This window comes from Mus caroli, unplaced genomic scaffold (genome assembly GCF_978045245.1).
Source record: "Mus caroli unplaced genomic scaffold, Mus_caroli_1 scaffold_20, whole genome shotgun sequence".
NCBI lineage: Eukaryota > Metazoa > Chordata > Mammalia > Rodentia > Muridae > Mus > Mus caroli.
Genome location: NW_028227275.1, coordinates 55,336,309 through 55,350,089, shown reverse-complemented (window position 1 = coordinate 55,350,089; position 13,781 = coordinate 55,336,309). Strand labels below are relative to the sequence as shown.

Sequence of the window (13,781 nt, the reverse complement as noted above, 5' to 3'; positions counted from 1 at the left end):
GCTCTCCCCTCTGAAGAGCTGGGATTCTAAGCTCCACCCCAGCTGCTTTCTCACCTGTGCTCTAGGCACCAAGCTCAGGTTCCCAGGCTTGCACAGAGGCATTTCACCAGCCCAGCCGTCCGTCTTCCCAGACCCCTGGTCTGTGGCTCCAAGATTGGATGTCAGGGGCTAAAGAAATGCTTCAGTGGGTAAGAGCACTGCTTGTTCTTCTGAAAGATCTGAGTTCAATTTCCGGCAATCCCATGGTGCTTCACCACCACCTGCAAGGACAGTTCTGGGGATCTGTTGTCCTGACCTCCAGGCACAGGCACACACACACACGGTGCAGTTACACACACAGGCAAGATACTCGTACGCATAAAACAAAAAATAAACCTTCAATTCTAGCACTCAGTAGGCAGAGGCAAGCAGATCTCTAAGTCTGAGGCCAACCTGGTCTACAGACAGCCAGGGCTATACAGAAATCCTATCTCGATAGACAGATAGATAGATAGATAGATAGATAGATAGATAGATAGATAGATAGATAGATAGACAGACAGCAGACATGTTCAAAGAGGGTAAATGGGTACAGTTTGATAATGAAAGGATGGCTTACAGATGTGTAGGCAGTGGTAGGTAGCCTCCCCAGGAGGGTAGTACCCTAGAATCTTACCAGGTCGGGGATAGTGCCCCATACTGTCTATAGGAAGACAGCCATGCTACCTGACAACCGTGGCCTGCCCAAGACAACCTTGGCTATGGCTGAGCAGAAATTCAGGCCTGAAGGTAATTCTCTTTTTATTCTGTACCTACCCTCTCCCTTCTCTTGCCTCCAGGCAAACCCAGGCAGCATCAGAGACCCTTCGAGTTCAGGTTTGCAGTTGGTAGAAAGCCACCTTGAAGGTGTGGTCAGTGGAATGGGTAGGAGTAGATCTGAGGCCTGCTAAGGGCCTCTGCAGCTCTGATGCTCGAACACGTAAGGCATCTAAGAAGTGGGAAGGGCTTACGGGTGTTTTACCTGTTCCAGGGGTTCCATGACTGGGTAGCATCTAGACCTCCAGACTGAGCTAGACAGAGACAGAGTAAGTTCTGAACCCTGGGACCAGGGCAGGCCATAAAGCTGGAGAGAAAGTAGGTCAAGAAGATGGGGCCCCACCGTGGTTGAGAATGAGACTGCGCTGCAGAATTAGAGGGCTGAGAAGTGCGAGCTAGAGAGTCGGACCGAACCGAAACGATGTTCCAGCACCCACATGGTGGCTCGCAGTGATCCATAACTGTGTTCCAGGGGATCTGTTGTCATCTGATGTCAGGTGCTGTCTGATGCAGCAGGCGCACGCACACACAGTACACATAGAGATGACATGCAAAATAAAATCCTATCTCACAGGAGGTTCTAGTGAGACGCTGGTGCCGTGGCAATGCCAAACACTGCCAGGCTGTTTGGAAACTGTCTCTTCTATCCATTGGGGAACACAGGGTCTGACTGAGATGTGGAGCAGACAGAAAGGATGTTCTAGCAAGTTGAGACCTAAACCCATCCCTCATCAAACTGGAGAAATGGCTGCTGCCCTGACACCCAGAAAAGTTGGCCAAGGGCTGGAGAGATGGCTCAGAGGTCAAGAGCACTGGCTGCTCTTCCAGAGGTCCTGAGTTCAATTCCCAGCAACCACCTGTAATGAGATCTGATGCCCTCTTCCTCTTCTGGTGTCTGAAGACAGTGACAGTGTACTCATATAAATGAAATAAATTAAAAAAAAAAAGCCGACCGAATTCTACTCTCATTCCAAGTTCCTACTTTTTTTGTACTTTTAATTACATTTTTAAAATTGCATTTCTTTTTTTGTTGTTGTTTTTTTGTTTTTTGTTTTTTTGAGACAGGGTTTCTCTGTGTAGCTCTGGCTGTCCTGGAACTCACTTTGTAGACCAGGCTGGCCTCGAACTCAGAAATCCGCCTGTGCTGGGATTAAAGGCGTGCGCCACCACGCCCGGCTCCTCTGTGATTTTTAAGTGGGTTCCGGAATCAGAGTTAGGTCCTCAGGCTTTTGTCTGACACGTGCTTTTACCCAGCGAAATGTCTTAGCTAACAATTAGTTACAGGTTTTGAAAAGTCAATTTTCGGGGCTGGCAAGATGGCTCAGTGGTTAAGAGTGCCGACTGCTCTTCCGAAGGTCCAAGTTCAAATCCCAGCAACCACATGGTGGCTCACAACCATCCGCAACGAGACCTGGCGCCCTCTTCTGGAGTGTCTGAAGACAGCTACAGTGTACTTACATATAATAAATAAATAAATCTTAAAAAAAAAAGTCAAATTTTCCAATTCATTGCTTATTTTTCTTTTTTTATATATATTTTTTATTACATCTTTTCCTCAATTACATTTCCAATGCTATCCCAAAAGTCCCCCATACCCTCCCCTCTACTTCCCTACCCACCCATTCCCATTTTTTTGGCCCTGGCATTCCCCTGTACTGGGGCATATAAAGTTTGCATGTCCAATGGACCTCTCTTTCCAGTGATGGCCGACTAGGCCATCTTTCGATACATATGCAGCTAGAGACAAGAGCTCCGGGGTACTGGTTAGTTCATAATGTTGTTCCACCCATAGGGTTGCGGATCCCTTCAGCTCCTTGGGTACTTTCTCCAGCTCCTCCATTGGGGGTCCTTATTTTTTTTTTTTTTTTTTTTTTTTTTGCTTATTTTTCAAAACAGAGTTTCTCTGTGTAGCCTGGATATCCTGGAACTGGCTCTGTAGATCAGGTTGGTCTCAAACTCAGAGATCCACAAGCCTCTGTCTCCAGAGTGCTAGGATTAAAGACATGCACTACACTGCTCAGCAATTTTTCCAGTCTTTACATACAAAAAAGTTCTTTTTATCTTATGTATATGGCTATTTTGCCTGTGTGTGTGTGCGTGTGTGTGTGTATGTGTGTGTGTGTAGGTGTGTGTATGTGTATGTGTGTGTATGTGTGTGTGTATGTGTGTGTGTGTATGTGTGTGTATGTGTGTGTGTGTATGTGTGTATGTGTGTGTGTATGTGTGTATGTGTATGTGTGTGTATGTGTGTGTGTGTGTGTGTGTGTGCATCATGTACATTTACTGTGCTTGTGGTTCAGGCATTGGGTCTTCTGGAACTTATTTTAGATTTTTAAATTTTCATTTTATATATATATATATATATATATATATATATATATATATATATATATATGCACCACATGCATGCATGGTGCCCTCTCAGGTCCAAAGGGGGCATCAGATCCCCTGGAAACAGAATTGCAGACTGATGTGAGCCCCTTTGTGGGTTCTGGGAATCTAAATTGGGTACTCTGCAAGGACCACTGCACCATCTCTCCAGCCCGAGAACTGAGTCTCAAAAGTTGTCCTCTGACCTTGACAGGTGTCCTTTGTGGCATGAATGCCTTTCATAAATAAGTGTTAGAAGAAGGAAGAGGAGGAAGGAGAAGAAGGTGGCGGCAGCAGCTGTGGCTATACTTAAAGCAGTTGCCTGTCTGTGGAGTATGTTCCCCTAACTGGGCTGCCTTGTCTGGCCTCAGTGGAGAGGATGCTCCTAGCTCTACAGAGACTTGATATGCGGGGTGGGGGTGGGGGATACCCAGATAGGGGGCTCTACCCTCCCAAAGGAGAAGAGGGGAGAGGGAGACTGTGTGAAGGGGAGGACTAAGAAGGGGAAGCAGGGATTGGCATATAAAGTGAATAAGTTAAAATTTTAAAAGAAGAAAGGAGCAAGAGGAGGAGGCAATGACATGGAACCCCCTAGCAGTCAGTATGTTACGTCATCACTGGGGGAGGGGCGCTGCTGCTGCCCACACAAGAGACTAGGATAATTCTGTGTGACTCTGAATTATTATTTCACAGGATTGAGTTGTTAGGGTGTCCATCCCAAGGAGGGAGGATCTAGACAGACAGATAAAAGGTTCCTCGGAGTCCAGCTTGGGAAGATAAAGGAGTATAGTCCTTTCTCTCCCTTCCAGGCTGACCATTCATTTATTACTCTTCTTTGCAGAGAGGTGTTTTGAGACATGGTTTTCTGTGTAGCCCTGGCCATCCTGGAACTCTGTAGACCAGATTTGCTGGGGGCTCTGAGATTCTCCTGACTCTGTCTCTGAAGCCCTGGGATTAAAGGTGTGCACCCCACTCCTGCCTGGCTTTCTTTGCTACCCTTAAAGGCTTAGTTGTTTTTGGTTTTTGGTTTTGGTTTTTTGGTTTTTTGAGACAGGGTTTCTCTGTATAGCCCTGGCTGTCCTGGAACTCACTCTGTAGACCAGGCTGGTCTAGAACTCAGAAATCCGCCTGCCTCTGCCTCCTGAGTGCTGGGATTAAAGGTGTGTGCCACCACACAAGGCTAAAGGCTTAGTTTTAACTGGACAAACTCTTAGGAGTTCTCTCCATGAGCACAGCCTCCATGCCTTGCCATTCCACTCCTGGCATTCTTCTTCCTTCACAGTCCTGGCCAGAGACGGAGGCTGCTCTGTGCCATGCTCCTTGTCTTCGCGCACCGTCTCTTCAGAACAATGTGGAACCAAGCTGCTGAGTCATGGGGGCTTCCTACCTGCTCCTGACAACATTTTGGGGATGCCATCTTCAGAGGAGTTGAGAACCTTGTGGATTCTGCCAGCTCTTTTGAGGTCTAACCACCAAGGCACAGTATCTGTTGGTCCAGAAATACCCTTCTCTCTGGGCCTCCTTTTTAACACTATCAGTTTGAGAGCATTTAGATTGGCATCTGCATTGTACTTCCTCTCTCCAGTTTCCCTTGGTCTATAACAGCAATAACCCTTAACAACAGGCACACTATGCCGTGGCTTAAGACATCTTGCTTCATGGGAAACCCTGTTAGTCATTCCCACGACTGAGTCAAACATATAACCTTCAGCAGCTGTCACGCCAAGCATAGCATCCACAGCTGCTTCTCACCCACACGACTTCCTTTAGAAAGTGGGAAGTCGGTTGGGCAGTGGTGCACAACTTTAATCTCAGTACTAGGGAGGCAGAGGCAGGTGGATTTCTGAGTCCAGGTCTATAGAGTGACTTCCAGGACTGCACAGAGAAACTCTATCTCAGGGAAAAGAAAAAGAAAGAAAGTGAAAAGTTTGTATTCATTCATTTCTGACAGCCGGTGCCTGAGAGGTGATGTTCAGCACCATCCTGGCTGACCATCTAGGCGATACCAGGGATAAAAGCTGCATGAAGTAACTTTCAAGAATATGGACCACTCAAGAGCAGCTACAATTGCCCAAAGTTTCCAACACCCTGCCCACAAAACACCAACTTTAAAAGGCTTGAAGTACATAGCAGAATCAATGCAAACTTGAGTTCAGAGCGCCACCTAGTGTAACAGCTGTAGAAGAGCATATAGATTCTGACCACAAAAGACCAACGCATTTTGGGAAAGTCAGTTTCTGTGCCCATCCAATCAGATGTGACCGGTTTGCTGAATCTGACAAACAGGCCCGCTAAATGATCTGCAGTACTGTGGAGCTATTCTAGGGCTGGCTGTAGCGGGCATTCTGTGGTTGCCGCTCTGTAGTTGGAGACGGGAGGGTCAGGAGTTCAAGGTCATCCTCAGGGGCACAGCAAGTCTGCGGCCAGGCCATAGGACTCCTCCTCCTACAGGACTGAGGAACCCTTGTCTCAAAGGCAAACGAAGGGGCTCGAGAGATAGCCCTGGCTTCTGTGCCCCCTTGCTTGTTGCTTCATTGTCAGCTCTCCTATCACACTGTCATAAGGTGACAAATTCAAAGGGACCCACGCCAGAATTGCCATTGTGAGCTAAATAAACTCATTGTCTTTATAAAAGTATTCAGCTTTAAGTCTGGGGCAGAAGTGAAATCGTGGGCTGGTACATCATTTGGAAATAGGTTGTAAGCAATGTGAGCTTTGATTACCAATGTACCATGTTAGGATAGACTAGAGACCTCCCTGGATTCATATACTCAAGCTCTTTTATAATAAATTAGGGGGCTGGAAAGATGGCTCACAGGTTAAAGATGGCTGCTCTTCCAGAGGTTCTGAGTTCAATTCCCAGCAACCACTGGTGGCTCACAACCATCTGTAATCTGATGCCTCTCTCTGGTGTGACAGCAACAGTGTATTTACATAAAACAAGTAAATCTTTTTTTTTTTTTTTTTTTTTTTTTTTTGGTTTTTCGAGACAGGGTTTCTCTGTATAGCCCTGGCTGTCCTGGAACTCACTCTGTAGACCAGGCTGGCCTCGAACTCAGAAATCCACCTGCCTCTGCCTCCTGAGTGCTGGGATTAAAGGCGTGTGCCACCACGCCCGGCAAGTAAATCTTTAAGGAATAAAAAATTATACATAAATAAAAAATAATTAGTATTTTAACTTTTTTTTTTTTTTTTTTGTGGTGTATTGAGGCAGGGTTTCTCTGTGTAGCTCTAGCTGTCTTAGAACTCACTCTGTAGGCCAGGCTGGCTTTGAACTCAGAAATCCACCTGCCTCTGCCTCCCGAGTGCTGGAATTAAAGGCGTGCGCCACCACCGCCTGGCACGTATCCTTCTTTATGACTCTCTCTGTCTTGTTCCCTTTACACAGGCTCTCTCTCTGAACCTGCAGCGAGGTCGGTAGGCAGGAAGTCCCAATTCCCTCCTCCCTTTAACCCCCACACTGACCCCATTCCCCACCCATGCCCCACAATGCTAGGATTCCAGACGTGTAAGTGAATTCTGGGTATTTGATCTCAGGTCCTCCTACTGGTACAACACAAGGCTCTCAGCTGCTAAATCATCTCCTCAGCTTCGTCCACTGAGGGCTTGGTCTCAGACACAAAGACTTCGCTTTGGAAACAGCGTCATTGCAGACTTCGTGAATTAAGATGAGGTCATGAGGCCTTGTGGGAGGGGTGGTGCCATGTGGACTGGTGGTGTACATCCATATCCCAGCATGGTGGAGGCTGAGGCAGGAACACTGGGAGTCTGTGGCCAGTCTGAACGAAAAAGCAAGATCCTGTCTAAGGTAAAACTGACCTTGAACTTCCTGGGTTTTTTTTCCTTCCTTAATTTCATTTTACCTATGTGTGTGCATAAGGTGCCTGCTTGAAGCCTGCAGAGGACAGCAGAGAACATTGGACCTCCTAAAGTGGGGCTAAAGACCCAGTTGTGAGCAGACATGTAAGTACTGGGAACGCAGGGTCCTAAGCCAGAGCCGCCAGGGCTCTTAACCTGAGTCATCTCTGAAGTCCACCCTGAGTTCCTTGCCTCTAATTTCAAGAACTGGTATTGGATTATAGACCAGTCTTGCCTTGAGCTCACCAAAATCCTTCTGCCTCCGTCGTACTGTGTTCAGCCTTGCATTCTTTTTAGGTGTGGATGTTTCGTCTGCCTCTTTTTATATGTGTGCACCAAGTCAAACTTGGTGGAGGTCAGAGAAAGGCATGGGTCCTCTGGAACTGGAGTTACAGATGGTGAGCCACAGAGTGGGTGTGGGGACCTACACTTGATCCCAGGTCCTTTGCAAAAGCAACAAGTGCTCTGAACAGCTGAACCAGGTCTCTAGCCTCCTTGTAGTATTTTAGAGCAACAGTTTCCCTCATATCTTAAACTGGCCATAATACACACTGCAGGAGCGCTACTGCGCCTGAGTTTAATCTTAGGACTACAATCTCCCAGAAGTCACGGAGGAACTTCTTCTGGCGTGATCCTAGATGACCAATCGTTGAGGAGCTCAGCTTACCCGCCCTGGAGCAGCAGGACTACTTCTTCCATAAGCCATTGCGGGTTTGGCTGTCATTTTCAGATTTAGAGAGGGCCGGGTGAGCAAGGACTCCCCATTTCCCGGCAGGCAGTGCGGCCATAGGAGGCGCGGGACTTCATTTCCCAGCAGGCTTCAGGCGGCGGGCGCCGCGGTGCCTTGTGTGGGATGTAAGCGCGGAGGTGGGCGCGGGGGACCGAAGCCGGGACTCTCCTTGGGACTTGTGGGAGGCTGGTTTGGGTTTGCCTTCTGGACAGGCTCCAGAGGGCCGGGTAGAGATTGTAGGGACCGGAGGGGCGGCCTTTGAGGGTCCCCAAAAGGTCTTTGGGACGCAGCCTCATCGGGGCTGGGGGTCCCGGAATTGTAAGGAACTAGAAGGCCCTGTATAGCCTTGGTTGAAGGGTCTCAGAAACCGAGCCGCCGCCCGTGAGCACAGGACGAAGCGGCTGGCGAAGCAGAATTGTGGCGGAGGGTAGAGCCTTAGCCGAGCCTGGGAGGGGGCTCTCTCGCCGAGCCCGACCCTCCCTCCCTCGGCTCGCCCGCAGGCCACCGCCCGCCGCCATGGGGCTGAAGGCCGCCCAGAAGACGCTGTTCCCTCTGCGCTCTATCGACGACGTGGTGCGCCTGTTTGCTGCAGAGCTGGGCCGAGAGGAGCCTGACCTGGTGCTCCTGTCCTTGGTCCTGGGCTTCGTGGAGCATTTCCTGGCTGTCAACCGTGTCATCCCCACCAACGTGCCCGAGCTCACCTTCCAGCCCAGCCCCGCACCCGACCCTCCTGGCGGCCTCACCTACTTCCCGGTGGCCGACCTATCCATCATTGCTGCCCTCTATGCCCGATTCACCGCTCAGATCCGCGGCGCTGTGGACCTCTCCCTCTATCCTCGAGAGGGGGGTGTTTCTAGTCGCGAACTGGTAAAAAAGGTCTCGGATGTCATATGGAACAGCCTCAGCCGCTCCTACTTCAAGGACCGGGCCCACATCCAGTCCCTCTTCAGCTTCATCACAGGTTGGAGTCAGACAGGTGGTCAGGAGAGCAAATGAGTGCTGTCTTACCTCTTCTCATGTCGGAACAATATGGCTTATAGCCCTTTTGAGACTTGTAAACCTTGTGTAGTGGGGCAGGTATTATTTCTCCTTCGCAGCTGTGGAAAGAGAATCCCGAAGAGGGGAGTGTCAGAATGACAGGGCTGAGACTGGAACCTGGTCATTTGGTGCCAGCTCTTACTCCCCAGTCTTTCAACAGTCCCAGCCCTGCCAGAGGGATCTGGCAGCCCAACATATGGGGAAAGAGGGTGGTAGCAGATTGGGGAGGTAGGACAAACGGGTGGGAATATTTGAGACAATTAAGATTATACCTTTGAACATATTTTGAAAGGAAGCACGGGCTTGACTAAGGACAAAGTGCTTCAGCTCTTCGTGCAATGTATTGAGCAAGCATCGGAGGCCTCTTGTGAGCTTTGAGGAAAAAAGTGCAGAGTTAAATCAGAACATGAGGAAGGGAGGGGTGGGGGTTCATAGGGTCACGGGCTTGCTCTCCTTGACACAGTCTGATAGCTGTCCAGTAGACCCTGGGTTAAGTCATTGTGTTAACAGAAGTACCTGCTGTAGAAAAGGGAGGGACAATTTCAGGCTGGGTGGACCGGAGATCCAGAAGGGTTCTGGGGTTGGGTGAACGTAGCGGATAGGGTGTGTGATGCCTGGACACAGGTTTGAGAGGGGCTAGAGGGGGCATGGCTCCCTTCTTCCAGGACGGAGCTCTCATGACTGCCCTTTACCACAGGCACCAAACTGGACAGCTCGGGCGTGGCCTTTGCAGTGGTAGGGGCCTGCCAGGCTCTGGGTCTCAGAGATGTCCATCTGGCCCTGTCTGAGGATCATGCTTGGGTGGTGTTTGGGCCCAACGGGGAGCAGACAGCTGAGGTGACGTGGCACGGCAAAGGCAACGAGGACCGCAGAGGCCAGACAGTCAATGCCGGTGTGGCTGAGCGGGTATTGTATCTTCCCTCCATCTTGTCCTTTTCCTTCTGTGAGTCTAAGTGATCTGAGGGATTCCGCTCCCCTGGCCAGGCTCCCCTCAACCCACCGTCCCTCTGTGTTTATGTACCAAGGTGGGGGACGGAGGGGGGCAGATGAATTGATTTATGTTGCTGTGCCCTAGAGCAGGCTCAAGGTGGGCCATCCTGAGATGTCTGCTTTTCTCCCTTTCCAAGAGTTGGCTCTACCTGAAGGGGTCGTATATGCGCTGTGACCGTAAGATGGAGGTGGCGTTCATGGTGTGTGCCATCAACCCTTCCATCGATCTTCACACTGACTCTTTGGAACTGTTGCAACTACAGCAGGTGAGGAGACTGCCCCAGCCCAGGACCTTCCCTTCCCCTTCTGTGCACACGAAGGGCTTTGTGAGTCTTTACTCCTAGCCCTTCGGTGGTGGGAGGGCGCTGTTTCCTCGGGTCACTTCTCCCTTCTACTTACCACGCCCCTCTCCCTTTGGCTCTAGAAGCTGCTCTGGCTGCTCTATGACCTCGGACATCTGGAAAGGTCAGTGGAAGGCTATGATCAGATAGGCCTTGTGGGGATCAGGGAACCGAGTGATAGCCTGAGTTTATGATCTGTTCCCAGATACCCCATGGCGCTAGGGAACTTGGCAGACCTGGAGGAACTGGAGCCTACCCCGGGTCGGCCAGACCCACTCACCCTTTATCACAAGGTGAGGGCATCTCAGAAAACAGCAGCTCCTTTCTGGGGATGGAGAGGATAGAGGTGAAAAGGGAAGAACATTGTGTGTTGGAGGGTATTTCCTGCCTTACTTTGTATAAGGCATGTGTGTAATGAGGGTAGTTCTGTGTTTAAGAAGAGCCCTGGCTCCCCCAGCCTAGGAGTGGCAGGGCCCGAATTGATCCCACAAGCCCTGCAGTTTTCAGCTGCCCTTTATTATCCTGGCTGTAGCCTGTGGTAGCACTGTAGAGAGATGTTAGCTTGCTCATTGTGGTAGGAGGATGGTTGGGCTTAGAAGTCTTTATACAGGACCGTGTTGGGAAGAAACCTGCCCCAGGCTTGAGTGTTTCCCTGCTCCTCCCTAGGCCTTGTTTTGTGGGGTCACCACTCCTACTGTCTGCCCTTGCTTTAGCAAGCAGGCTTGTAGATCCAGGCCTGGGGTGGAGGTGGGAGGGAGTAGGGAATACCAGGCAAAGGGGCCAACAGGGTTAGAGACAGGGAGGACCCTTTAGCATCCTTTTTCTGTAGCGTATCAGTGATGAGGCAGCTGGGGGCTGCCTCCCTGAGGTTCCTCTGCTCCATCCTCCAGGGAATTGCCTCGGCTAAGACCTACTACCAGGATGAACACATCTACCCCTACATGTACCTGGCTGGCTACCACTGTCGCAACCGAAATGTGCGCGAAGCCCTGCAGGCCTGGGCTGACACTGCCACTGTTATCCAAGAGTGAGGATTCCCTTGCTAGGGTTCCGGCCTGCCCTTTCTCTGTATGACTTTCCAATCGGTCATCCAGTTGTGAGACCTTGCTCAGCTCTGTCCTCTCTGATCAGCCCCTATACAGCCAAGGCTACCATTACTTGGGAAGTTAGAACCCCTGGTTAGCTGCTCCTCCTCCTCATGCCTTTCTGTCACTCCTCTCTGCCCAGTTTTTCCTGCTTTATAGTCAGTTGTGTTATCCATGGTGCTTCTGTCTCTGCCCAACTTCTAGTCCAGTCCCCACATCCCACTCCATAACCTTGCCTTCGACTAGCATGATCACATCTGGGTGAACAAGGACTCCAGCCTCTCACCCAGTCAGTGGGATGTCCCATTGTGGGACAACTGTCAACTGACTCCTGTGTGTTCTCACAGCTACAACTACTGCCGGGAGGATGAGGAGATCTACAAGGAATTCTTTGAAGTGGCCAATGACGTCATCCCCAACCTGCTGAAGGAGGCAGCCAGCCTGCTAGAAACAGGCGAAGAGCGGACTGGGGAGCAAGCCCAGGTGAAGGGCTGGCCTCCATTGGTGCACCCTCCTTCCTGGGCACATTGATGGGACCACAAGGACAGGATTGGGAATTCTCTTTTGCTGGAGCTGATCCCTGGGCAAGGGTTTGAAAGGATTTTAGGGTGTTTTAGAGCTAAAGCTTTTAGGGAAAGGGTTGGTGGTCCATCTCTCTGATGGCCAGGTTCTAACCTGGGCTAGGCTGTAGGTGAGGGAAGGCACGCCCTCCTCCCTCACTCGCACTGAGGGTTGCTTTATAAAAGGAAGGAGATCCTGCCTGCATCTGCCTTCCCTGAAACGAGGCTTTGCCCAGGTGGAGGGAGCCTGGCCTGCACGCTCTGTGACCTCTGCTGTACCTTCCCTCTTATCCAGGGCACCCAGGGCCAAGGTTCTGCTCTCCAGGACCCAGAATGCTTTGCCCACCTGCTGCGATTTTATGATGGTATCTGCAAATGGGAGGAAGGTAGCCCCACACCAGTACTGCACGTAGGCTGGGCAACTTTCCTTGTGCAGTCCCTAGGCCGCTTCGAGGGACAGGTGAGAGGGGCCTATCCAGGGCATGGGAACTACAGGTGGTGACAGTAGTCGCAGGGGAGTGAGGTTACATTGCATGTGTGTGAGCACAGATGAGAGGACACTGCTAGGGGTGGCCAGGAGCTGAGCCTGGAGGCCCCACTGATGATCCTCAGCCTTTCACTTGACTTGCACTTTTGCTCAGGTGCGGCAGAAGGTGCACATAGTTAGCCGGGAAGCAGAGGCGGCCGAGGCTGAAGAACCATGGGGGGATGAAGCCCGAGAAGGCCGTCGGCGTGGTCCCCGCAGAGAGTCCAAGCCTGAAGAGCCACCACCACCCAAGAAGCCTGCATTGGACAAGGGCCCGGGCTCAGGACAAAGTGCAGGGTCGGGACCACCTAGGAAAACGTCAGGGACTGTCCCAGGTACTACCCGCGGTGGCCAGGAAGTCGTCAATGCTGCTCAGGCTCCAGCACCTGCAGCATCGCCACCCCCAGAGGGCCCAGTGCTCACTTTCCAGAGTGAGAAGATGAAAGGCATGAAGGAGCTACTGGTGGCCACCAAGATCAACTCGAGCGCCATCAAGCTGCAGCTCACGGCACAATCGCAAGTGCAGATGAAGAAACAGAAAGTGTCCACACCCAGCGACTACACACTCTCTTTCCTAAAGCGGCAGCGCAAGGGCCTCTGAACTCTGATTCTGTGGCAAGGCCCCAGGCCTGCCTGCCCTCACTCCCAGCAGGCTTCACCCTCCTCCTCTAATTCAAGCCTAGACTCCGCCCACAGTCCTAGGGGACCCAGAGCTGTCCTGCAGTGACTAGGAGCCTTCATTTAGCCCCTCTTCAGGCCCCAGAGCCCTGGCTCAGTTCTTAGAATGTAGGTGTCATCTCCTACCAGCAGGCCAATTGGAACCTCATTGTAAGTCCAATCCCCCGAAATTCAGTGGACCATGACAGGAACCCAAGTCACGCCTGAACAGTAGGGCATTCCTCAGATTGACCTTAGCCCAAGAGCACAGTTGCTACCTGGAAACCAAGGACCATTCAGTCCCTAGGGGTAGATTTCCGCACTTTATAGAGTTCCATCCTTTGGGAATCCAAGTCCCTTACCCCAAAGAACTTACATATTGCTGCCCGAATTTGGAAATCTTCCTCGTCTCCCTAGCCCCTGAGTCCAGGACATGAAGCTCCGACTCTTATCTGTGAATACTGAGCCTCGCCCCCTTCCTGACCAAACTGGCCCAAGAACAGAGCAGGACCTCTTCCAGCCCTCTGGGAACCTCCCTGAGGTCCCAGGAGGAAATCTGCACGGGGTGGGGGAGGGCCAGCCTCTTCCTGTTTTGTACATAGATTTATTTTTCAGTTCCAAGAAAGATAAATGCATTTTGTTAAGAAAAAAGAGAGATGTATGTATGTGTTTCATCTGAGAAATCGGGGATGGGGCGGGAGTGGATATCCGCTTTTGCTGTTTTAGGATTTTGAACTTTATGCTCCGCACCTGTAGCGCGGCGAGAATTGGGAGGGGTACCTAAGCTCCGCCCCTGCTTCTGGGACTTCCCCGCGCAACCAGGGCGCCTCC

General features: G+C 51.0%; 1 protein-coding gene across 2 annotated transcripts; it reads left to right on the top strand.

Moving 5' to 3' along the window:
• The first annotated feature begins 7,761 nt into the window (after positions 1 to 7,761).
• Men1 (menin 1) lies at positions 7,762 to 13,601 on the top strand. Of its 2 annotated transcripts, none has more exons than XM_021151893.3 (10): positions 7,762 to 7,878; positions 8,254 to 8,714; positions 9,489 to 9,697; positions 9,919 to 10,047; positions 10,206 to 10,246; positions 10,328 to 10,415; positions 11,013 to 11,149; positions 11,555 to 11,690; positions 12,063 to 12,227; positions 12,409 to 13,601. In XM_021151893.3, coding segments are annotated over exons 1-10 (1,854 nt in total). In that variant the 5' UTR covers positions 7,762 to 7,876; the 3' UTR covers positions 12,895 to 13,601. The 2 variants fall into 2 exon arrangements, with proteins under 2 accessions (XP_021007552.1, XP_021007554.1); XM_021151895.3 differs by having other exon boundaries at positions 7,762 to 7,890.
• Positions 13,602 to 13,781: the final 180 nt, after the last annotated feature.